The sequence below is a fragment of the Neopsephotus bourkii genome, unplaced genomic scaffold, assembly GCF_033783945.1.
Source record: "Neopsephotus bourkii isolate Nb327-2 ecotype Australia unplaced genomic scaffold, CSIRO-AGI_Nbou_v1 NB_234, whole genome shotgun sequence".
NCBI classification, from domain to species: Eukaryota; Metazoa; Chordata; class Aves; order Psittaciformes; family Psittacidae; genus Neopsephotus; species Neopsephotus bourkii.
In genome coordinates, this window is record NW_026900744.1 from 14272440 (window position 1) to 14297346 (window position 24907).

Sequence of the window (24907 nt, forward strand, 5' to 3'; positions counted from 1 at the left end):
GGTGGTGGGGCTGCGTTGCTGCCCGGGTGGCCGGAAGTGCCCGTGCGGCTGGCGGCGGTTGGACCGGATGTCGCAGTAGCTGTTTCCGGCCAGCTCCGTGGCAGGAGCGGGCGGCGACGGGGGCTTGAGCGGCGGCGGTCGGCCGCAGTGCGCCGCCGAGATGGTGCTGCTCACCATGATCGCCCGCGTGGCGGACGGGCTCCCTCTGGCTGCTTCCATGCAGGAGGACGAGCAGGTGGGGCCGCGGGGTGTGCGGCGGGGGGCTCGGCCTGGTGCGCTGGTGAGGGGCGGCGGGGGGGGGGTTGCTCCCTTCCTGTAGCTCTTGCACAAGCTCTCCCCGCCCGGTGGTCGCGGGTGGTGATTGTAGAGAAGTTTCTATGCTGGTGGGCTGTGCTTTCTTACCGGGCTCAACCTGTCGTGCTCCCCCCTGACTGCAGATGGGGGGTGTTTCCCAGGTAGCAGTCGCTCCTAACAGCCTGTTCTCCCTTCTCAGTCAGGCCGCGATCTGCAGCAGTACCAGAGCCAGGCAAAGCAGCTCTTCCGTAAGCTGAACGAGCAGTCCCCCACAAGATGTACTCTGGAAGCAGGAGCTATGGCTTTTCAGTAAGTGTCTGTGGGTGTGATGGTGAATGGGCTCCTGCTACCACCGTGGAAATATATGAAGGTGCTTCTGGGTCAGGGTTTGGCTCTGTTAGAAACCGGGCTGCCTGAGAGTGGGGTGAGTTATTCGACTGTGCCGTGCTGGCTGAAGTGTACTAGTCACTTGAAGGGTAGAGTATGAGTTGGTGTTTCTTTGCAGTGTTGTCTAGCACTTGTCTTCCACCCAGATTCAGAGTTCTGCCTTTGCTGACTGACAGTGTAGTTCCTGTTTCATTTAAGGTTTTCCTGCTTGTTTGCACCAAGATAACTTCAGAGTGTCTTCTGTACCTCTTGTGTCTGGCCTTTTCTAAAGGAAGATGTCTGTAGTAAAAGCAGCCTGGCAGTACCACTGTGAGCTTCTCTGCATAAGGCCTTTCCTCTCTGTGTCTCATGTGAGAGTTTACCTTTTCATGTGTTAGCTTCCTGTGTTACAATCACATGGAGCATATCTGATATTTTTTAAAATTATTGCCTTAGTATCTGACAGACTTTTTTTCTCTCATCTTGTAGGTTCAATCTTACTGTTGCTGAATGTGTTGGGTATGAAAAGCAGGAGAGCAAGCTTGTGTTTGAGAAAGGAAATGATTCCTTACATGACATGCAGTTACCTAACAGAATATTGTTTGAGAGCTTAATAAAGCCCAAGATCTTGTCAAGAATCAGAATTCTCATGTTAGCAGAAATAATCGTTAGAAGCCTCTGAAATCAGGTGACATGTGACAGCACCGAGGCAGAGTTGGCCAGTTTTGCCAGTAAGATTTCCTGGCAGCAAGATCCCTCTCAATTCCCAACCCTGGTGACCAGGTCTGTGTTTACAGATGCGTGAGTGGGACACAGCCTTTGAATGCAGGGCAAGGATGGCTTTAGGTCTCTGTTTCTGTATCATGGGCCCTTTAGCAAATCTCCTGTCCCTTTCTTGTGAGATTTAGTGATGTGAAAAGAGAGGAAGGGGAGTTTTTTGAAGGGGTGATCTTTGGTAACAGCTATGAAGTTTTGAGAGTAACTTTTCTTGTGGCTGGCTTACATATGATAATTGTGACAATATTTTTTTAATTCCTTTTTTTGTTGTTGGTTTGTATTTTTTTTTTTTTTTGTCTTCTCTTCTGGTTGCCTTTGATAGGAAGTTATAGTGGTCAAAGGATGGCCCTGATTAAAATAGTCTGGCCATCCCTATCGCCTGTTGGGTTAGGGTGTGACCTCCAGAGTTAATTGAAAAGTGCTGCTGTGCATCACCTTCTTTCTAGAAGTTAAAACTTTCTAGAATTTAAAAGCACTCCCATTTTAAATGTTTCCGTGGCACTGCATGGGAGTAGCTCTGACTGGCAGTGAAGCCTTGGGGAAGAATCTGTGCAGATCCTAGTAAATTCCTTCTTGCATTACTTCTATGATGCAAGAAGAGTGATGTCTGAGAAGGCACCTGGTAGTGCCAAGGAAATTGAAGCCTCTTAGTGGTGGCTGTAATGTCACCAGTTTTTACAAGGTGTAAGTACTTGGGCCAGCTGTGTCAAACCTGGTTTCTTTGACACAGAAAAGGTTACCTGGCTGGTAGGTGGGAAAAGGAGCATTTCTTCTTCTGTGTTTAGTCCCTACATGGGGTTCCACAGGCAATTGACAGCTGCTTCTGCAAACCACTCAGTGGCTCACTCCTTTAAGGTGGGACATTAAGGTAGGACCTATATGAAAAGAATAATTTCAACTCAGAAAACATCCTGAAACCGTGAGAACATTGGAGGAAGGGGAGGAAATAGGGGAGTTTGAGATTTAGTGTAAAAATAATGCTGACTGATGACCATGCTGTTCGTTAGCACAGCATACCATCTTTTCTGCCAAATCAGAGCTCTGACTGCTGAGGGCAGCACAAAACAGGACAGAATATTTTGCAGTGCAGAGTTACAAGTGTGGGTCAGGATATTGCTGAACTTGCTGAGGTGGTGTTGAACGTTTTTAGCTTAGTCTTTTGGAGAAGAGCCTATTCTTGCTGAAATGTGAAGCTTAAACTATGCCCACTGAAATTACTGAGGTAATTTCTGTCAAATGTAATGTTTAGACTGGCTCCAAAAGCTGTGTCACACTTTCATCTTCAGCATTCTCTCACTTCTGCGCATGGCTGTGCAGGTGCATAAACACTGATGGAGTCTGTGGTGCTGTCAGTCACTAGTTGACCTTTGCCTCATTAATGGCTGAAGTGGCTCTTACCTATCGCACTGAGAACAACCCTTGGTCTTTGCTGCTGTTACTGGGATACAACTTTTCTTGCTGAAAATGTCCAAGATAATTGTAAGAAGCATATTGGGAGTACAGAAGTTAGCAATGGCAAGGGGCAGCATACACACTGCTGGGCACTCAGCATGATTGGGTGCTGTGCTGAATCTCAGGCAGGCACAAAGAGTAAAACTGTCCAGCTGTGCAGGAACTCTGCTCTGATGTTGAACTGACATTGACAGAAGTGTCCGAGTCTGAGACAGAATGAGGCATGCTTGCTCTCTGTGGTGCTGATGGGTTGACTTTAAATGCAGCGCATTTTCAGGGGAAATCAAGTGGGAAATACAGCTGCAGAGATCCAGGCAGCACTAGCTGGCCCGAGCAGAGGTAATACAATTGTACCAAAAGAGCAGGGCAGGTTCCTCAGGCTACTCTTACCTTGGAAGTGGTGCTCCAGCTCTGAGGCAATACTGTTGGAATTCCTATCTGACACGAGTTTTCTGTATTTCTTAACATGTTTTTGGGTCTTGCTGTTCATGACAGTGGCTAAATCAAGCTCTGGGTGATGACTTGTAGCAACTCCAAGGGATCAAGCAGGTCTTCAAGTGTAAAGGCAGAACAGAGGCATGATGTACTGTAGAATTAGTCTTACACACTAATGCAGTCCAAACTGAGGGAATGGAAGGATGTGCTTATGGAGACACACTTGTGGAATGGATTTAAGTAACTGAAGTTTCTTGCTTCTGGTAGGGGTGTTGAAGGCTGTGTTATTTGAAGTCTGGCAGGATTTACAGGAGCCATATAGAGGCAGGAGAAGTGCCCAGAAACAACTTGAGGATGGCTAATTTGAAGGACTTGTACCTGTTGGAAAAACAGTGGGGAGGGGGAGGAAGTTGTTTTGTAAGGGTGGTGTGGCTATTAAGAAAATTTTAAGCTACTTATTTAACTATGATGCCCTCAGGACTACGTCAGTTCTTTAATACACTGTTAATCTTTATGCTAACTAGTCTGCTACATAATGGCATTATGCAGAAAGTCAAAGGAAAGTAACATAAAAGCATTTAAATGCCACCCTAATACAGATACACACTCAAAAGTGTAGGCAGGGCTAGCTACCACCTCAACTCCCTTGGTTTTGGTGGAAATATCATTGCTTTTATTTTTCTGTTGGTTAAATGAGGTGAAAAATGTAGTTGGGAATGTGTAGCAGCAGGGAGTTGTAGCAAAGCCTAAACAATCTCAAGATTAGTTCTATCTTATCCCTTATTTCAGTAGGCTTTTTTGTGGCATTCCCTGCCTATGGTGGGGGAGGGTTGGAACTAGATGAACTTTTAAGGTCCCTTCCAAACCTAACTATCCTGTGATTCTGTAATGGAAAGCCTCTATTCTCAGTGATGACAGAGGCACTGGAGGTCACATTCAAACAAGGTCAGCACTAAGCCTTTGTGAGGAAGTAAGAATTAGATGGGGATGGGGCTGGTTGGAGGAGGAGAAGAGGAGCTCTGTGCGTTCAGCTGCAGGACAAACGAAACAGCATTACGCAGTAACATGCTTCCATGCATGTTCTGGGGCTCCTAACATTGCAGCCAAAGAACAGGTAGCACAGTCACGCTTACCCATGGCAAACCTGTAGGGGAGGTCACCAGAATCCATATACCAGCAGTATTTTTCCCAAAATGCCTTTGAGGTCATGCATGTGAATAGCAACGCCGACCAACAGGCTGGTGTTGGAGGGAAGGGTACCTCCTTTCCCCCAAAATAGAAAGCAGGAGGTGGCAGTCACCGGGTGGCTTTTTAGCATGTTGAGCCTAAATTCTTTTGTGTCCTGATCTCAGGGTACAGCTTTCCATTTGTGGGTCTCAGGTACTTGGCTGTGCTGCATTGTCTTAGAGCTGTGTTGGCCACCTTCCTGTCTATTCTGCTGGCAAACTTTCTTGGCCTGCCATCCTCCTGACCACAGAAGGGAGGATTCCTCCTTTTTTTACTCCCAAATTGTAACTCTTATTGCTTGTATTTTCTTAACCTAATGATATTCACAGGCCAACTTTTGTTCAAGTGAAGACAAAGTTCAGGGCTGTTGGTGTGGGTATAGGGTCTGAGGGTTCAAGAGAATTTATTTTGGGTAAAGAAGAAATAAGCCATTTTTTTGTAGAAAGTTTGACACCTGTACCCAGTTCTCATTGCCTCATAGGAATAAAAGTATGCAGAGTGGTGGTTGATAGGATAGGTTCAAAATCGATTAATTAATGTTCTGTCTGCTGTTCTTTTAGCTACATCATTGAGAAAGGAGTATGTTACCTGGTCCTGTGTGAAGCTGCATTCCCCAAGAAACTGGCTTTTGCGTATCTGGAAGACCTGCATTCAGAGTTTGATGAGCAGCATGGCAAGAAGGTGCCAACCGTCTCCAGGCCCTATTCCTTCATTGAATTTGGTGAGGTCCCTCTCCTTGTGGCTAGTTAGGAACTTTCTTGCTGGGGGGAGCAGCAAGTGACAGAATCCTTTCCAGCTTGGCCTATGGAATTGACAGTTCAACCTCTTTCTGGCACTACAGAAATGGGTGTTTTAACCAAGAGAACACGGAAGTGGTAGGGAAATTGTAAATGTCCGTTGATTTAGATTTTCTGCTTTAAGGCTCTTGGTCTTGCTCCAGTGAATATTTTCATGCAGTCTACTAGTTGTCCCAGCAATGCTCCCACTCTTTCAGGAGCCAGCCTGCTTTGTGTTAAGTGAGATCCCCTCTGATCCCCCGCTCTTGTTCCAGACACCTACATCCAGAAAACCAAGAAGCTCTACATTGATAGCCGGGCGAGGAGGAACCTGGGCTCCATCAACACAGAGCTGCAGGATGTGCAGAGGATTATGGTGGCCAACATTGAGGAAGTCTTACAGCGAGGAGAAGCACTTTCAGGTACAGGGAATTCCTGGTATTTGGCATATGGCTCTTTATCCCCTTGATCAGCTGAGCGGGTGGAGCATACTGGAGGTAAAGGCTTGCTAATCGCTGAACCTCCCGAGAAAAGCAGTGAACTCAATGGGTGTTTCATTTGGATTGGTTGCATCCTGAGGCACCTGGCAGGTACTGGTGCCTCTTTTGGGTAAGACAAGCATCTTGCTAGCTTGGGTGGCGCCATCCCAGCAGGACAAGCACTGGAGCACTGCACACAGACACAGGCCATGCTGCCTTGTGAAACTGCTGAACTCCCAGAGAAACTGCTGCTGCTCCAGAGAAGCTCGTACAGTTAGTATAATATTGGGGAACATATAGGTTTCTTTAATATTGATTAACTTATCTGCCCTTTCTCTTTAACAGCTCTTGATTCCAAGGCCAACAATCTCTCCAGTTTGTCCAAAAAGTACCGTCAGGACGCGAAGTATCTGAACATGCGTTCCACTTACGCCAAACTTGCCGCTGTAGCTGTGTTTTTTATCATGTTGATCGTGTATGTGAGATTCTGGTGGCTTTGAGCTGGTTGCAGTCACAGAAGAGGGAAAGCTGGTAGCCTGGCAGGTGTATGTGTGCAGGACACTGTTCATGGGGGATGTGCATTAGAATACACACAGGACCACCACCTTAATGGAAATGTCCTGAAATTGTTAGGTGACACTTGACTACTACATCTCTTAGTGAAGCCTAACAATAGGTGTAAAGGCTTGTTGACTACAGGCTTTTCCTCTGTGACAGTTTGCACTAGGGCACTGGAGAGTTTGGCCTCCCAGGGTCCTGCCCCCATCCTGGGGGCACACTCTGGGAACTGTCAATCAGTGCGGTTTAGCATAATCACATTGTATGTTCTCTTGTTGAGTAGCTCTAGTGGGAACTGTACTCTAATGAACATTCCTTGTATTGGCAATGTTTGCTTTTTTTAGATTCTGGGTCTGCAGTTCTTTTTCTTTCTTTTATTTTCCTTTTTTTTTTTTTTTCTTCAAAGGCAAGACTCCCCTGTTTGAAGGTAAATACTGCACTGTACATGTAATAGCTTTTACCTCTGTCAGAATAGCTGTTGTTGAGTTTTCTGTGTCTGACATCTTGGCTTGTTAGATTTTAAATTGCTTTGGGAAGAAATGGATGTTAAATTATGCCTTAAAATACGTTCTGTCTAGTATTAGGAGGGGCAATGGAAAACTTCTATATTACAGATTCCTAGAAAATTAAACTACAGGTTTGTAAGTGTTTACTTTCCCTCCCCTGACAGCTGTGTATGAGTGTATGTTTCCTTATGAACAGGGTGTGTAATTCAACATTGGAGCGGGCACAGTGCAAACTATGTCAGCACTCTGTGTTTTTCCCTTCTATCTGCAGATTCACTAATTATTTCCTTCCTTTTATAGCTGTGCATCACTTCCAAAATGTGTCAAAACTGCCAGCATTTCATCTCTGGGATGCTTGTTTTCTTTTTCCCTCTTTTCCTCTCCCAAAACAACAAAAAACCCCAACCCCTGAAACTCTGAATGTTGTTGTGAAAAAATGGCAGTGTTTCCTTACAGAACACTTTACATGAAGGATTCAAAATGATAGCTTCAGAACAGTGGAATCCTTTGGAAATGCCACCTTTTTTTCTGTGGTCACCCTCTCCCTACCTCACGTGGGAAGTTGAAATTGTAGGTGAAGAAAAACTCATTACGGGGCAATAGTATAGAGCTGCTTCATTCTTATGGGCCAATATGTATCTTTCCAGTAATGTGATTCTTTTTTTTGTTGTTTTGTTTTTCGGGGTTTTTTGTCCACCTGTGCTAAGGATAACATTTGAACAGTCAGCTCTTGTTTTCACTTAAAAAATAAGAGGAAAAAAGAAACCCCACAGCTCAGGCACTCTTCTGCACTCAAGTGTCTGCCACTTGGTAGGAGGCAGGCAGTGTCACAAAAGGAAGTTTCAGGACTCCCCAGCACCTTTTACAAGCACATAATCTTGTGTAGTTCTGGAAGTACAAACTGTGACCTGGAAATGTTTCCTACCACAGGGTAGGAAACACAGCTGTTGTCCTGTCTGGGAACACTCCCCAGCTTGACACAGTGTTGGACTGGCACAGAAGCAGTTAGCACTTGTCCACCAGTAAACCTAGCGAATTTGATCTGCCATGTAGCCTAAATCAGGTTTCTGCATGATGCCTCCAAGTGTTACTTTGTAGCTTGCTTTATTATTATCATTATTTTTAATCCTTCTAAGTGATGTCCCTAACAGGTGAATGTCCCAGTGGTGTAGGTCTGTGTAATGTAGGTGCTGGAAGGTGAGCAGACACCGACCATAAGTGGATTGTTGTGATTGAGAGGAGTGACGTTTCTGCAGTGAAGGGCAGCTCAGTGAGCCGCTGCCTCCTGCGGCCCCAGTGTCAGCAGTGAAATAAACGCTTCTGAAAAATCCCCTCTGCAGCGAGGAGTTTCCTATGTCTGGTTTCTGTCATGTTGGAGGATACTTTCTTTCCTTCCAGGGACACAACAGGGTAAAGGCCCACCTAGAATAAAGGTCTCCTTTTTGGAGGCAGAACTAGTCTGGAAAACATGTTCTTGCCCATTTTCTGGCAGAAAGGCTATACTTGGGTTATAGCAGAGGGTTTTTTCCCTGCAGGTGTGTGTGCCTTGTTGCATGAGGACAGGCAGCTGCCTCAGCACTGGCAGAGCCCTGTGAGTGCACAGGGAGACGTTTATGGGGTCAGCTTTTTGGTAATGCTGTTCACATGGGAGGCAGAATAAACTGAGAGTAGTGTATGTGTCCCCCCATGGTGTGTGTCAGCATTAACAGGGCACAGAGCTGCAAATGCCCCTTGCCTAAAGAGGAAGAAAGGCAAGGAAGATTTCTGCAGGCCAGCATGGGCCTTCAGGGAGTGATTTATAAGCAACTCCCTCACATTCAAAATACAGAGCCCCTTGTCCTCCATCTCACAGGGAGAGGTGGTGCTGGTTCACTGCAAGCGAGATGCAGGCTGTTTGTGTCTCCTCTGTAGCCAGACCTGAGGTTAGCTGTTCTGTCCAGCTGCTGAGGGCAGAGGGGAGGAGAAGCTGCTGCTGCTTTCTTCATGTGTTACATGATGGGTGAGCACCCGTGGCTCCCGGCGCTGCGGTGCACCAGGGAGCAGCCCTGCTGTGTGTGGGTGACCGTAGCTGCTGGCTTGCTGCTCGCTCGGGAGTTCTGGTGCTGTGCCCTTGGTGCTGCTGCCTGCAGATGGCAGTGCGGGCACGGTGCAGAGCAGCGCCCAGAGCGGGAGGGACGAAGGGGCTCCTCCCGAGGGCCTCGTTGCAATGCCTTTGGCCTCCCAAAAGACCCACAGCCTCGCTGGGCCCGGGCTGCCTCCTCTTGAACCCGGGATGTGCCTGCGAGGGCTTCTGGACTGTGCCACACAAGGCCGTGGTGCCGGGGCTCCTCCCGTCATGCCACTGGCATTCCGCAATATTGCTGGGCAGGTGGTGGTGCTTCCAAGCAGGGTGTTCACTGCAGTCACCTCCTGCCCAGCACCTATCTAATTTCTGTTCCTGAGCCTGCTCCTCAGGCTCCTGAGGCTCTTCTGTTCCTGAGGCTGGGTTCCCCCACTGTGCTTCCCCTCAGCTCCTGTGCCTGGTCTCCTCCACCTGCAAAGCCCAACGGGTTTGAATTAGCTTGGGCACATGCAGAGCAGTGGGGGAAGAAAGACCTGGGAGCGGTGCAAAGTCCTGACACCTCTGCAGCACCAGAGCCCCTGCACTGGGGGTTTAGATGACAGAACTGGGCTCTCCCTGGCCCCATGGCATACCCATTGCCACCTGGAAACCTTTGTCATGGGGACAGGCAGAGAACAGCAAGGTGCAAAAGAAAAGCAGATGGTGCAAGGTGCCCCAGGGGCTGCTTTGTCACCAAAGTGATCATACAGAAGAGCTGTCGGTTCGGGCTGTGCTTGCTGCTGCCATGGCGCAGCTCATGGGTGGGCACCCCTGGCTGCTGCTGGGGCCAGTGCCTGCTGCACTGTGTGTGGCTGTGCTGGAGGGACCCCAGGGCTCTGCTGGATGGCTTCACTGCTGGGCATGCTGGTGCTGGTGGCTGGGTTTTCCCTCAGTGTCTGACAAGCACAGCAGCAAGAGCAGACAGGCAGAGCTGGTTCCCAGACGCTGCCAAACCTGCCGTGGGTGCGGCACGGCACTGCGGAGAGGACTAGCACAGCAGGGTACTCCAGCCACCATGTCCAATGTAAACCAGGTCTCCGCTGGCACAGGCTGCAGCCATACTCTGCACCACCACCACTTCTGCGAGGAGCTGCTGGGGCACTGCAGGGCTTTGGTTTCTGTGTTTACTTGGGCACCAGCTGCTTCCCCCACTTTGAACCAGCTCCTTGCGCTTCCAAACCCCTCTTCTGGGCAGGTTTCAAGAAAAACCCACTTTCAGCATCGTTCCCTCTGGGTCCCCAGGGAAGTTTGATTCCAGGTGGTTTCTGGCAGCTGCTTTGAGATGGGTGAATGTCCCAGCAATGGAGAGGGCTGTGCCAGTATCCCTGCAGCAGGGCAAGTGCCTTTCGGGACACCCAATGCCAGATAACTGCCTGGGCATCAATGGCCAGGACAGCAGGGCTTGGAGTTCAGCCTTCAAGCATCCTAGTTCTTTTCCTTCCTTTCTCAGCGGCCAGTATGTGACCGTGGCAGCTTGTCCCTCTGGGAGCTATCAGTCACACTGAGACAGGGAGGAATGCCCCTCAGAGCCAGGCTGGGGAGCTCTGAAAGTTGCCTTTCTGCCCCCTCCTTGTGGTTTACTCTGCTGCATTGCTGCTGACCTTTTGAAAAGAAGGATGTCAATTTTCTGGTACCCCAAAATGAAGGCTTTTCAGATGAGATAGTGCTCAGCTTGGTGGCTGGCCATGGGCAACCACGTGCCAGGACCAGCACTCCCACATGGTCCTCAGTCAGCCCTGTGTCCTGTCACAGTGCACCCCTGAAACCCTCCTGTTCCCTCAGACCTGGGTGATGCAGCTAGGCTGGTCCCCAGCCCCAAGCATTCAGCAAACTGCGAGACATGACTTGGGGCACCGGTTGGTGCCTGGCAGCCTCCGTACTGTCCCTGTTGGCCTGAGCTTTTGGGGGTTCCTGGAGTCTGGCTGCTCTTGAGCCCCTGCAGCCAGCACCCAGGAGAGGTGGGGTATGACCACCCCACTGCAGGTGCCTCTGCTTCCTCTGACCAGCTCCCCACAAATGTCCTTGGTTCTGATTCCCCTTGGGCTGCCATACCACCTCCCCTCCTTCCTTATTCCTTGGCTTGCGCACTGTTCGGGTCCCATGCAGGCACAGAGGTCCATGGGATCTGCCTGGGGCTGTACACGCAGCACTGAGCCCCGCAGCGTCTTGCATAGCTGCTCCTGGCTGGCTGCAGTCACTCCTGAGCTAACAAACCTGCTGGGGGGGGGGGGATAAAGCAGAATTTGGGGAGTCCCCGCCCCCCTGCCCACCCCGGCAGGCTGTGACACCTCTGCCATGCAGCTTTCTCTGCCTGACAGCTGCATGGAGGAGCCCAGCGTCGTCTTGAATCATGGCTCAAAAACCCCCTTGTGGATGAGCCCTAGCACTCTGCACAGAGATGATAAACCTGCTTCTTCTGCCACTGCTTTTCCTTTTCCTTCCCCCAACATCGCACCAGCAGCACCCTGGCCCTGCAGGTGTTCGCCAGTATGCTCCACTCCCCTGGCATGCCGCCTGCACTCACTGTAAGCGGGACTCCCCGGCCCTGTTGAAACACAGCACCCCAGTGGAAAGTGCACCCTCCTCATTGCCTGCGGCTACAGCCCCTGAAAATGGCAGCAGACATAGGATTTGCATAGAGGAGCATAACTAAATGTGCTTGCGGGAGTCATGGTGACCCTCAAGCTCCCCACACCTGGACCTGCACGGGTGCCCAGGGGACTGGAGCGTGCAGGACCTGGTGTGTATCTCCCCAGCACCTTTCCTAGACCTACATGTCTCTCATGCACAGCCATGACTACAGCTACGATGGCATCTTGACCCCAGCACCCACTTCGGATGTGGAGGGGGCCATCAAGGTGAAAGGGAACATGGGTGGCCTCTGAGTCAGCATGGGATAGGAGCAGGCTGCACAGAGCAGAATGAGGCTCCCACCCGGTACCAGAAGGGTTGTAACAGCACCGCCAGGGACTGAGGCTGCACTCTGGGTCCCATAGCAGTAGAAAGAAGCCTCTGGCTTTCCTGTGGCCCTGCCTGCATAGGGATCACAGGCGATGGGGGCCATGCCTGGGTGGGCAGCCCACAGCAAGAGGTGCCCAGAAGTGTGGCTTGCATGGGCCATACATGAGCTAGGAGAGGAGTGGAGTGCTTGTCTGCTGCAGATCACCACTGTAGCTCTCCCATGGCTGCTGGTCAAGAGGGAGACCTGCATGGTTTCATCTACGCAGCTGGTTGTGGCTACAGACCCAAAAAAAGGCAACTGAAGGGTGGACCTAAGCGGTGCTGAGCAGCTGCCCCTTCCTCGAGTAGTGACCATACAACCATGCCAGCCATCACTACAGCACTGCTGCTACCTGAAGGGTGACCACAGATCAGTGAATTCTTGCCCAGAGCCAGGAGCACTTGGGAGCTTCACAGCCATCCTTTACATGAGACCAACTTTGGTAAAAGCTGCACAGCTCTGTCTGCAATACAAATACTCAAGGGGCTGCTGAGAACTAGGGCAGCGGCAGGGGAGGCAGAGGGTATGAATTCCCCAGGCGATTAAGCAGGGCAACAGAGGCAGCTCAGGGCGCCCAGTGCATTCCTGCAGGGCTTGATGCAGGAATGCCTTTGCACTTCTCTGCTTCTCTTTAAGAGGAGACTAGCTGTCAGGTAAGGTAATCGTGGTGTAAGCCAAGTCATGTGAATGTTAAGAGTTAGCAGATGAGCTACGGGACAAGCTATTTGTAGTGCAAGCACAAGGCTGCCAGCCCTGAGGATTTTACTGGATGCCTCTCTCCCTCCTGTTTTTCTTAAGCCTCTTGGCTGCTGACATCCTCTGACTATGAAATACTCTCAGCTTCCATTTTAACGGCGTTCCAGCTCTCCTATTTGCAAAAGAAAAAGCTGGGATATATGACTCAAGTGTTTCCTAAGGATGCCCAGACCATGGGCAGGTAAAAATGAGGCAACATTTAACTGGGTGTGTAAAATGCCAGGATGAAAGGCAAGCGCTTGGGTGTGGGCTGAGCCTGAACCGGCAACAATGTCACTAAATGGTTAGTGCAAGAAAACACAATTCACCCTGAGAAAGCCAATGCAAACCTCGTGAAACCCGCGGCTCCCGCAAGGGGAGGGACAGGGGAGAAGTGCCGCACTGCCCTCTGACCAGGTACAGACACCCAGCAAGCACCTCAGAGTGTTTAAATACATTTTGTTTTCTGTCAGGAGAGCTGGGGGGAGCACTGCAGAGCCCCGGGGCACGTCTCTGCCTGGCAGCATCCTCCCAGTTGTAGCGCAATGAGGCACGTAGGGCGTGGGGAGGTGCTGTCCCTGAGCGGTGTGCAGGACACCCTCATCCCCTTTCACCACCATCTGCAGAGATCAGCCACTCGGCATCACCCAGGGGGACCCTGCTGAACGGGGGGGCCTGGACCCTGACGTCGCTGGTGACAGCTCAAGGGCTGGTTTTGAAGCAGCAAGGCAGGAAACCTGAAGAGCGCTGGGGCTGGAGAGCAGTCTGCAGATGCTGAGACCAAAATGAGTGTGCTACTGCTCTAGCCGAGCAGGCTACCGAGATCATTGCAGGGTGAGACTTGATCTCCCTGCCTTTGTCAGCCAAAGTGCCAGGATTTTGCTAATTGCTGGGGCTGTTGAACTAGCAATGCTGTGGATATGGAGTCTGTTCAGCTCTCCTAATCCCTCAACTGGCATCGCTTCCAGTGCCAGAGCGCACCCAGCCCTCTGCCAGACATCAGCACCCTGCCCACTTCCCCTTGCCACTCCAGGCAGCCAGGGCTTGCGTCCTGCCCCTGGGCAAGACACTCTGTAGGTAAAGGGGGCAAGGCATAGTGGAAACCAGATGGAAACTATGGAAAACCTTGCCAGAGCCTTCCAGTTCCAGCACTGGCTGCTGGCCATCTCTTGGTGGGAAACTGGGGATGAGATTGCAAGGTGTAGGGCTGGAGGGTGGCCAGTTTACTTGTTTCCATACAGTGGTGTTAATGGGACTGTAATGAGGTGCATAAGATGAAGCAACACTGAAAGTATTTTTAACTCCTCTGAAAACAGCGTATTTCTTAATGACAGACCCATGGGAGTGATGGGGAACTAACCGAGGAGCTTTGGCATGGGGACGTGCCCCTGTCCCCTTTCCACTCTGCCCTGCATGTTCCCTACTGGTGTAGCTAACCTGCCTGGCCAGAGCAAGCTGGCCTGGCCTTCCCAGCTGCAAAATGTGCTTTGCCAGCCCAGGTCCAGCCTCAGCCAGCTTCTTTCACATAGAGGGCCTGCTGGTGTCTGCTCTCACATCTTTTCTCTGACAGCTGCTGTGGGATGCTTTCCTTCTTGAGCAGCTGAGCCCATGTGCACCCACAAGAGCAGGGTCCGAGTGGAGAGGTGGGAGCAATCAGTAGGTTCCCGCAGGCTCCTGCAGGAGCAAGGTAATACCTTCCCTCATTCGGGCTGGATTCCCCTGATGAGCTTCATGTGTCAGGTGGAGCTGGCTGGCCTCATGGCAGCTTCCAAGAGCTGCACTGGGGACCTCAGAGGCTGTTGCTATGCCGGGGATCAGTAACTTGTGCTCTGCTAAAGCAAAACACGGGTAGTAGAGGACCAGCCTCTTCAAGGACAGGGACAATAAGTAATGTTCAGCACCGACGGGAGCTGGAAATGGTAGCTTTTGGTGAAACAACAGAATTCCTCGTGAATTAGCTTCATTTAGGAGAGCACCCCCAAGTTCTCCTTGTTCCAGTGACATTCCTGCTTGTCCCTCAACTCCCAGCTTCATGATCATTTTAACTCACCACTACCCATCATTTTATATGTGGAAAGCTTCAGGCATGTTGGGGGTCTGGCCTTCACTTCAGCAGGTGAGGAGCTGCAGGGAGGGAGGTGTGCCAAGAGCAGTGCCATGGGATGGCCATGTGGCTGTGAGGCACCAGTCTGCCCACAAGTGGCTGGAGGAGCGGCAATAGGAACCTCTGTGAGCTATGCAGGATGCCAAGGTATTTATCACTCAGGTTGCATTGGCATACCAGTAAAAATCATGGTGATGGTAGGGCACTGACCATCCATCTCCCTGCTTGTGAGGAGCTCTGGGATCTGGTGAACTACAGGGGGAAAACAGTGAGGTTTATTCATTGCCTCCTCCCTACCCCAAACCCAAGCACAATCCTGCCTTCACGGGCCAGTCTGCCATGTCAGCACCGCACACAAAGGGCTCTTAGTCCGCGGGGAGCTGAAGCCAGGGCAGAAGGGTTTTTAACGCTTTAAATGATGGCTGAGGACAAGGAGGGATCTTGAGGTTGAATTCAGCTGCTGCCCTTCCAAGACCTCTTCCGTGGGAACCCGTGTGTGGTCCTGGGCTCCGGCAGCATGGGGCCCAGAGGTGGGGTGGCAGGCTCCCACGCCGCTTCCCACGGGGCGAGACTCCCCCTGCCGATGCTGTTGTGGGGCTTCCCTTCCCACCGGTATCTGCCCTCAGGCAACGCTGGGGCCTGCACCCCAGCCTGAACACAGGGCGGGCAGCGCCCCGGCAGCACCTCAGGTGGAACACTCCGCTGTTCTCCCCGTGAGCACTCGCTGCCGCTATCGCCACCCTACAGGGGCGAGACGTACTGCCCTTGTCCGCCATCTCTGTCCCCACTGCCCTCAATCCCCCTCCCCGATGCTCCTCGTCCTGGTGCCCTTCTTCCTCCGGCTCAGACCATCGCCGCCGCCGCCGCAGCCGCCTCCCGGTCCTGGTCCTGGCCCCGCCCCGCGTTCCCGGGGCGGGCGCCCCCTGGCGGCAGTCGGTCGGGGCGGGGCGCGGCGCGGCGCGGCACGGCGGAGGAAGCGGGTCCGTGCGCCTGAGACGTGTCCCTCCGCGCGGGGCAGCCGTCGGCGCCATCGGTGGCTGGGTAGATCCTTCCGCGCCGTGCCAGTGGCGGCTTGAGCGGCCGTGGCCATGGCCCGTGGAGTGGGGCCAGCGCTCGCCGCTTTCCTCGGCCTGGTGCTGGCCGTGCTTAGCCGCGCCGAACCAGCGTCCGGTGAGTGTCGGGGCGGGGGCGAGGGGCTGTGGGGGCCTGTGGGGCTGAGGCGGTGCGCGGGAGGCTGAGGGGCTGCCCGGAGCCTCCCGCTGCCCGGCCCGTTGCCGCGGGGAGACCGGCGCCCTCGCCAGCGCGGCCAGGCGGGCTTCGGTGCCCCCTTTCTCGTGCCGCGAAGGGGGTGCGGGTTGGTGCGGGGGGCGGCGGGGCCGCCGCCGGGTGTCATCGCGGGGGGTGGCCCCGCAGGGCCGCCGCCGCTTCCGGAGGAGCGGTGACCCCCGAGCCGCGCCGCGGGCCGGGGCAGGGGTTTGTGCGGGTCTGCCCGCGAAGCCGCGGCTCTGGGGGTGGGCTCCGCAGCTCCGTGCGGGGCAGCGGGGGCCGCTCTCCCGTGGGAGCTCACGCGTAACGGAACGCTGAGGCGAAGTCAGCCGTCCCTCGCCGCAGTGCGTGGCAGTGATAGATGTGCTATTGCAAAAATGGCTCGAGCGCTTGAGGAGTTTGGTTTCAAAATACGAGGGAAATGGTTTACTGCTTTCCATCGCTCTCAATACCCATGCGTCGTGTTCGTTCCAGCCTCTTTGTTGAGGACATACCTGCACACACAGAAGGAATTTCTACATATCCTTCTGCTTTAACTATTAATCGGTCCAGGCGTGAAGCCGTGTGTGCACTTCTGAGGGAACTGCTGCTTTTTTGTCACTGTTCTCTGTTGCACGTTGGCATTCGCAGTATGTTTTACAGCCAGGCTGAAGAACATGGTCCACAGCCTTAACTGTTGGGTTCTGGTGGATTTCATGCCTCTCCCAACAGCAGCCCTGCTCTTAAAGCACTCGCAGCATTGCAGCACGTTAAAGCTCTCAAGCGCCAGCAGTCGTTGATTATTGTGGAATGGTTTGGGTTGGAAGGGACCTCGGAGCTCATCGAGTTCTAAGCCCCTGCCATAAGCAGGGGCGCCTTCCACCAGACCAGGCTGCTCAAGCCCCATCAAACCTGGATTGCTTGCATGACTTATAATTCTTTCTTCCTTTTTCCTGCCGAGAGGCTGGATTGCACTTCAGATGACTTGTGAAGAGTGCAGCAATGGGAGAAAGTGGTAATGGAACTTGTTTAGTGTGTGACTGAGTGAGACACTGATAATTTCAGCAATTTTACTCTTTGTTATGGTTAGGAGTAGAAACTGCTGTCTGCAGTTTTGACCACTACTGCTGTTTTGAGTATAGCGTGAATCAGTCTATCTCTTTTGGCTTTGAAATGGTCGGTACTTGTCTCCCAGGAGAAATGCTGTTGCTTTTTTCTTTTTATTTGCTGGAACTCCCTCTGAAATCTGACTGACTTGGTTTTGCTAATGTGTTGCAAGAGGATGGTTAAAGTTAAAAAAAACCAAACAAAAACAACAAAACCCAAAAAACCAGCTGTTGCCTGAGTGTCTTTTTGTCAGGTTTGCTCAAAAGGGACTGAGAAGATAAAAGGTCTTTCAAGGGTAGGTGCCTTAAAAGTTCAGAAATATGTTTTCTTGGTAGGGTAGAGGTGTGGGGCATTGTGGACACTGTGGTGGACTGTTATTTCTGGAAACAGTTTACACAGTCCAGTAAGACAACAAAATACCATTTTTTTGCTAAGACTAAATGTCATGTCTACTTAGTTAACCTGTACTTTCATACCAGCATCTTGTCAGCTTAATACTAGTCCTGCCAGCTCCTTCTGTGGCAGGGCTGAGAGGAGAAGTAGCTGTGGTATCACTTGTCAGTTGACTGGGTAGGGATACCTACCTGGCTGATCAGGGTCCTCCCATGCTGCAGAAGGTTTTGGCATTGTGGGTGAAATCTCTTCCCAGTTCTAAACAAAGGCTGGTTGGGTGAAGTTTCTTCCCAGTACGAAACAAAGGCTGGTTGTCAGAGATGACAAATCTAGACTGAAAGTGACTCTGGTTGTTCATGAGATACTGACCTGCCTCTGGTTCTTGGGAGTGGGAGCTGTGGCTTCAGTTAATGGGAAAGATGAAGTCACCGAAAGGGTATTTTTCAGGTGCATATTCAACTGCCTTGATGCTCTTGTGCAAGAGAGGGCAGGTACCTGATGTCAGCCTTCTTGGTCAATAAATAGGAGGCTCCTGGATGCACCTAAGCGCTATGGTTTGGACTACTCAACTCTGCCTCATCATGCAAGCCCAATGGTGTAGCAACTTGCTTTTCCAGTTGAGCCGTTTAGTTTTGCACAAGACTGCAGTTGAAGGTGTAGTAAGCTGGGGTGGGGCAGCAACACCTGCGCTTTTGGTGTGGATACTCCTGATAATTGCTGTGAACATTTGCTCCTCTTCTCACCAGATAGCAGTGGGGAAAGCAGGAATCCTGGCTAGTAAAGCCCACCCTAATTACTTACTGACATGATTAACCCTCAGGTTTTGCTAAGCCCAGCTTTGCTGGGTTGCTGTTGACTATCAGCCTGTATTTCTAAGATTCCAGTGCATTTTTAATCTAGAGCAGTACAAAGGTAGTGTGCTGATGTGGACTGCAGTGTGAGATCTTTAGTATTCAAAAAGTGAAACTTTTGAGGACTTTGGGTAAAGCTGACAGTGCTGGTTTGCTTGGTATGGGTTTGCTTAAGGAAGAGCAAGTTTTACTTGATCTTTTGAAGGCTTTATTGCCTGTCAAATTTGTTCTTATCAAAGATGCTGATTTAGACTTTCTGAAGAGTGTGATGAGAATCTGGCTAACTCGCATCACTTCCTGCAGGGCATCACTTAGATTAGAAGTACGTGAAGATCCTCTTGCTGATGTTCTCAGGACTTGAATCCTTGGGAAAAGAGAACTCGTGCCTCTGGTGGCATTTGGCATTTGAATCTCTTACAGCGGGTGGGTTTGGGTTTTGTCAGCTTCTATAGCTATTTCCCTTCCTCCCTTTTTTTAAGGGGTCTTGCTGCTGTTGCAATAGGTGGGTAGTTCTCTTCAGTATGCTCTGGTCCTGTTCATCTTCTTTCATTTTCAAAAGTGGTCTCTGTGCTGTCAGAGGGGTCTGGTGGCTGGGGCTTGAATGTGGGACAAGGTGTAGGTGAAAAGCAGCAGTAGAGCTCTGGCAGCCTGTGTCTTCTGGGCTTGGGAGTCTTACTTAACAGCAAAAACAGAGTCACAATTTGTAACTCCAGATGTAACATCGTTTCCTTTCAGTTTGTACTCTTGGCTAATGGTTGTGAAGTGGAGGAGTGATGCAGTGATTAAATCTTACCTCTCTTGGAACATATAAAGGGAGATGTCATCCATATTGGGGAAAAAAAGAGCTTCTCTAAGCATCTGTGCTTAAAAAGTCCTTTTGTGGTTATTTTCTTAGTTTCTATGAATTCCATCTGAAATTATCTTGCCAGCAAAAGTCAAGGGCTGTCAGTGCCCTTCTAGAAGAAACAGTGCTTATATCATTCTAAACACAGTCATCTGAGAGCTGCAGAAATAATTGTTCGTTCTGTTTAGAAAATAGTCTGTTCCTAGGGCACAAGTCCTTTTTTTAGCCTGCTATGAGGATGAGAAAAGAGCTTTGTATCTCAAAATGGCACGGCGTCTGCTGTTTGTTCCATGCAGCAAGTCTTCATCTTGTTCCTCTGACCTCCCCCTGGATGGCTGTGGAAGCACTGCTCAGCACAAGGAGCGGGCTGGCGTTTCTGCACAGCAATTGCTTAGTGCTCAGATTAATAAAGATTTAGTGCTGGAGAATGACGGAAGGCTTGGGAGAAGACGCGAGCATGGCTCCCGTCTGCCAGATTGCCATGGAAACACCAATACCTCTTTGGCTCTTTAATTGCCTTCCCTACATTTTTTTGTGTTGAAAACTCTTTTTTTTTTTTTTTTCCTTAACAAAATACTTTATGTGGCTGTTCTGGATTTCAGAGGTTTTGGCTTTGTTGGGAGAACTGAAAATAGGAGAAGGCGGGAAACAGTAGCTGTGTAAGGAAATGGAGAATATGGTGACTGGCACTTTGGAACTCTGTTACAAGTTCAGTGGGAATTCAATATGTATTATAACTTGAGCTTTTATCAGCAGTTTTTCAACAGGAACAGTGTCACGTGAACTGTATCTGCATCTGATAGAAATAACTGTCCGCCTGCAGCTTCCTGGGCCTAAGACCCTGATGACAGAAGGGCTTCAACTGTACCTGTGAATTTGCACAGTAGTTCCTAGCTCTGTTCTTAGGAGGCCAACTAGTAGTTTTTGCTCATTCCTGGGTGTTTGGGAGAGAGATTAGAAACAGATGATTGCGGGGCATGCAGTTTGTGTATCTCAGTTTAATGCAGTCAGATTTGTCATTACCATTCTCAAATTCAGAAAAACTTGGTGAATTTGTGAAGCAAAGTTTCTCCTTCTTACAAACTTGTTCTTCTGAAATCCACTCTTTTTTATGCTGGTCTAGAGAAATTAGCATAGGAAACCAGTTTAGATATTGGGGTTTTCTCTCCTGAAAGGTACAGGATGTTGGCTGAGTACCTTCACACTCCTCTGAGCTCTGCTTAGCTTCTCAGTTGGTGAGTTTTGCACTATCCAATTGATTTCAGGCTTTTGTGTGTAAAAACAGTGGAGATGTCTTAATAATCTGGTTAAAGCATTTTTACCTTATGGACTATTTTCATGCCTTGTCTGCATGGTTTGTCCTTAACTACTGCTGTCTGTGAAGTGCAAACAGATCAGCTTGTTTGAATTCCACAAATGTTAATGTTTTCTACATATGAGCTGAATATAAGGTACTATCATTTTTCACTGTAAGGATTTAGATTAGTTTGCTTCCTCAACCCACTGTGTGTCTGCCATGGGGTGATCTTCAGAAAAAAAGAAAAAGCTATTTTCATATTTCAGCTAGCATTTATTTACTAGTGAGTTCTTCCCTGGTACATAATCTCAGTGGAACTGTAATCTGTTGAGGTTAGTGAATAGCGTAATTAGTCCTTTGTGGTTTCCCTCCAAATTTGGTTATCTTCTCTCCATATGTGCAGTGCTTCTTATTCCTTACCAGCTTTTTCAGCAGCTGTTTGTGTGCTATGAGGTGCTTCTGCGGAACTATTTTGTCCCTTTCTGCATATTGAGGACCTGCTGTTCTTCCTTCAGGATTGTACCACATGTTTCAGCATTTTCTCTTAGCTGCATTTTTCATGCTCTGTTTTTCCTGAAGGGAATCAGAAGCTGTTTTTCACTGCCTTGGAATTTTGAGACCCCTTGATTTGTAGTGTGGCATGGTGTCTCTGACCATGCTGATGCTCGTGCTCTTCAGAGCTTATCCACCTTTGGCAAGGAGCCTGAGCTTGTGCAAGGATTCCCCATGTATCCTGTGTTGCATCTATTTGAGGGCTTTGAATCCTTTTTCCTCCTTTCTCTTCACGTAGAATGGGTAACACTGTTGAGATGACAGGCTGTTTCTCATTAATGTCAGTCAAGACAGAAAATCCACTGACTACTATGTTATTGAAACCTATTTTGTCCTTTAGTTTTCTTTCTAGTCTTAAAGGTATCTTGAGCCTGACTTTTCTTCTATGTTTAGTAAGTTTGTTTTTCACCCTTTCCCACAAGAAAGCTTTTGAACCTATGGAGAGGTTTCAGGCAATGTGATAGAGGTCTGTGTTCTTGAAAGATACTGAGTTTTTATGGACTTAATGGAAAATTCATGGACACAAAGATGAGAGAGAGACCCACGTAGTGTCCTCCCAAGGAGAAAGCTGCACCAACAGCTCAGCAGTGTTCTCTGCCAGTCTATTACTCTTCCCTTATATAAAGTAAAACTTTTGGTCAGACCCTGTAGCTTCTTAGATGCAGCATAATCAACCACAAAGCAACAGGAAATCAGCTTTGTAACATCTCTTCCTCAGAGCATTAATTGTTTTGGTATTCTGCATTTTTATTTCTGCTTGACTTTTTCTGAACTTGTGAGTGAGGAGTTTATTGGAATTACTTTCCTTTTAGCATTTATAACAAAGCTCTGTCAGATTTTCTCTGGTGTTATGGCTTTGTTTCCCTTCTCCCGTAAAAGCTGAAGTCTCACACATCTTCTAATCTTAATCCTTCACTATTTCTTTTAATTTTCTAGCCTGGAAAGTATCTGAATATAGAGTGGGTAGGGTAGGTGAAGTATAGAAACCCAATCACAACTTCCCCGTCATCTTGGCATTCTAAAGAACAGTGGTGCAGTGCACAACTTTTCCTCTTAGATTTGCTTTAACTGCCTCTTTAGCCAAAAAAATCAGTGAAATTGTACTCCAGTTAAGCATGAGCTTTGGATTTGGATGTTGAGAATCACAGCAGCTCCTATAGCGTTTCTGTGAGTAACACTTTCTGCTTGTGCTCATTTTACATCAGTGGATACTTCTTTTCCCTTCTGGCTTTGGGAAGTAGTTCTGGTAGGCTGGTTAAACATCAGGTTAGTATTTGTTTCTAAATGAAGGCATGTGTGAGGATTTGTATAGATGTTAGGCTAGGTAGTATAGCTAAAAATATTAATCTTATGTGCGCTTAGAGCCCTCATCCAGGAAGTTTTTCAAACTTGGCTACAACACATGCTAGAAATTGGGGCCACCACCTTCCATAAGTGGTGGCCTGCACTCTTCATAAGAAGTCTGCCTTCTGATAATTGTGGGATGTTTTCTAATATTCCCATATTCATCCCAAAGGGACTGACAAAGATCATGAGGCAGTTCAGCACATGAAAAAGCTGTGGGATTTCCCCTTGAAACCTGCTGGCATACCGGAGCAAGCCCTCCAACTGCACCAGGGTGCGAGGACTTGAAACATCGCTGTTAATGCTTGGCGTGGGCTAACCCAGATTCTGATAGTTTTGGCAAGCTAGAGCAAGTCCAGAAAACAACAAATAATTCCTTATTGCTGGTTTTTAAAACACAGAAGAAAACTGTTGAAAGCAGCCTGTTACTCAAAGCCTTGACAGTGTGCTGATGCTATCTATCTATATATGGCTTATAGAAAAGTGGCCTTATCTTTTCAAGACAAGGCTATGTTCTCTCATGCTGTGCACGCCGAAGTGTTTCCAGTTACCATAATGGATGTAAGGAGACATGCTTTTAGTGGTGGCTGAGGTAGAAGGTAAAGTTTCTGATACTGTTAACTCCTGAGCACAACATGGTCGCATAGCAGAAAAGTAGCTTTTGAAGTAATTCATGTTGAAATGCTTCAGTTTTGTATGCATTATGAAATTCTTAAAGATATCATGAAATACCGGAAGACAGTGCTTTGTGCACAGAATTGCTAATTTTACTGTGAGAACTGTAGTCTTCAGTCTCCCTTGTGATTTCTTTCTTTAAAGAGAAGTGGTCATGTTACTTTTTAATACTCATTTTAATATAAAATATGGTTACATTTACATGCACTTTGGCTTTAGCTGCATTTCAATGTATTTCTGTTTGGCCTATTTTAGTCTTAACCTGAAAGAGTACAAGAGTCATTTTGCTTTTGTTTTTTTCAGCTTCTTTCACTTGTAAATTACTAAATACAAAATATGTTTTTAGCTGCCTTCATTGCCCCATTCACTGTGTGCCTCTGTTAAAGAATTCTAAGGACTAGCAGTGGTTTAATGACCTGCTAAACAGCAGTTCAAGGCAGGAATAATTTGTCAAAAACCGGGAGCAAATTAATCATTACTTTGCTAAAGCCTCTCTACTCTCTCTGTGTTTGGCCTGTTGAGCTAAACAGGAATCACTGATTTGGATCCTTACTGTGACCCTGAAAGCCATCATCCTCTTGTTCCCCTCCGTAAAGTTGTGCTGCATGTTTTTGGCCAAATGCTAGTTAAGCTTTTACTGTGTGGGTTACAAAATCAACTGACTGCTCAGTTCTCACTGGGTACACGAGTACTTGAAGAGTTTACAAAATTGTGTTTGAAAGCATGGGCACAAAAGAAATAATCCTCTGAGTATTTGCTCCACTGGCTTGATTGGTGTGAAAAGAATGAGCATTCAAGGTAGTAAGATGAGAATATGAAGACTGCATACCCTTCTGGTTCTCTGAAGTGGAGTAAGGCTTGTTTTAACCTTCCTCTGTTTCCCTGAGTTACCATAGGAGGTAAGAGCAGTCTGAATCGTTATAGGTTCTTTTGCAGTTTCTCTTGAACACACTGTAACTGAACCATGCTAACTGGAGTTAATCTCTGTTGTGAAAACAAGCTGCTGTAGTGTTAGACAGAAGCAGATGAAATTTGGAGTCGAAGTCTTGCAGATGTTGCCGTTAAATGGGGTGAAAATTCAGACAGGTGCAAATCAGTGTGTGTTTGACTGCTGTGGGAGGGAATGCCATGCAAAATCTGTGTTAATATTTCTGTCGCTTGGTAACCCTGACCTCAGGGGTTATCTGAAAGGGGCTCAGAGTGGAATTTTGTTCATTTCCTGAGAGCTCTGCAGAAGCAGCTCCATCCAAGTGCCCCCTTTTCAGAAATCAAGTTAACAGAAACAGCTGTACTCATATTGTGGGAAATACTGATAATTTTCTTGGGCAACTGTGTTCAGTTTAACTGTATTCTGTGTATGGATTGCAAGTGTGAAATGCTCCTATAGTACCTTATAGTGCACGTGAGCTGTTTGCATGCTCCAGGGTTATTGAGAAATAACACTTCAAGCCCTGGACAGCAGTAAGTGGAGTCTGTTCCAAGTGGTCTAATTGCTGGACTGAATTTGGGCTGGTTGCGGGGAAAGCTTGGTTGAACTGATGAGTTAACTCTTTTGTTTCTGAGCCCTATTCCTTAGTTGTCAGTACATAAACTTGGTGGTGGTTTGGACCGTTTTCTTCCCTGATGTCCCTTGCTGAATTTGTATTGAAAATTTAATACCTCTTGCGGAAAGGAAAGCTATCCTTAAAAACCAAAAAGGCTATCTGCCCTTCAGCAGCTGGTCACAAGTAGGCAGTTTACGTGGCTGGATGTCATTGATGCCTCTAGCTGCCTGTAAGACTGATTACG

At 48.8% G+C, this 24907-nt stretch overlaps 2 protein-coding genes across 5 annotated transcripts in view; both read left to right on the top strand.

Moving 5' to 3' along the window:
* Positions 1-56: 56 nt before the first annotated feature.
* On the top strand, positions 57-8209 carry SEC22B (SEC22 homolog B, vesicle trafficking protein). The gene is made up of 5 exons (XM_061345417.1): positions 57-235; positions 494-603; positions 5112-5272; positions 5603-5749; positions 6152-8209. Exons 1-5 carry the CDS (start codon positions 161-163, stop codon positions 6304-6306), a joined length of 648 nt encoding a protein of 215 aa, XP_061201401.1. The 5' UTR covers positions 57-160; the 3' UTR covers positions 6307-8209.
* A 7566-nt stretch (positions 8210-15775) lies between these two features.
* Positions 15776-24907, top strand: part of NOTCH2 (notch receptor 2) — an 89883-nt gene continuing 80751 nt past the window's right edge. For 2 of the 4 annotated variants that reach the window (XR_009724202.1, XM_061345467.1), the window contains exon 1: positions 15776-15981. Coding sequence is in view for 2 of the 4 variants with exons in the window: in XM_061345467.1 (XP_061201451.1) it covers positions 15900-15981 (82 nt within the window). In the remaining 2 variants the exon portion in view is untranslated. The remainder of the gene's footprint in view (positions 15982-24907) is intronic. The other 2 variants (XR_009724201.1, XM_061345466.1) reach the window with 2 other exon arrangements.

Bases quoted from the DNA above. Each gene is read 5' to 3' on its own strand.
- SEC22B (XM_061345417.1), top strand. From the start codon at position 161: ATGGTGCTGCTCACCATGATCGCCCGCGTGGCGGACGGGCTCCCTCTG. The intron at 604-5,111 runs GTAAGTGTCTGT...CTGTTCTTTTAG, and splicing joins GCAGGAGCTATGGCTTTTCA to CTACATCATTGAGAAAGGAG. The intron at 5,273-5,602 runs GTGAGGTCCCTC...CTCTTGTTCCAG, and splicing joins CTATTCCTTCATTGAATTTG to ACACCTACATCCAGAAAACC.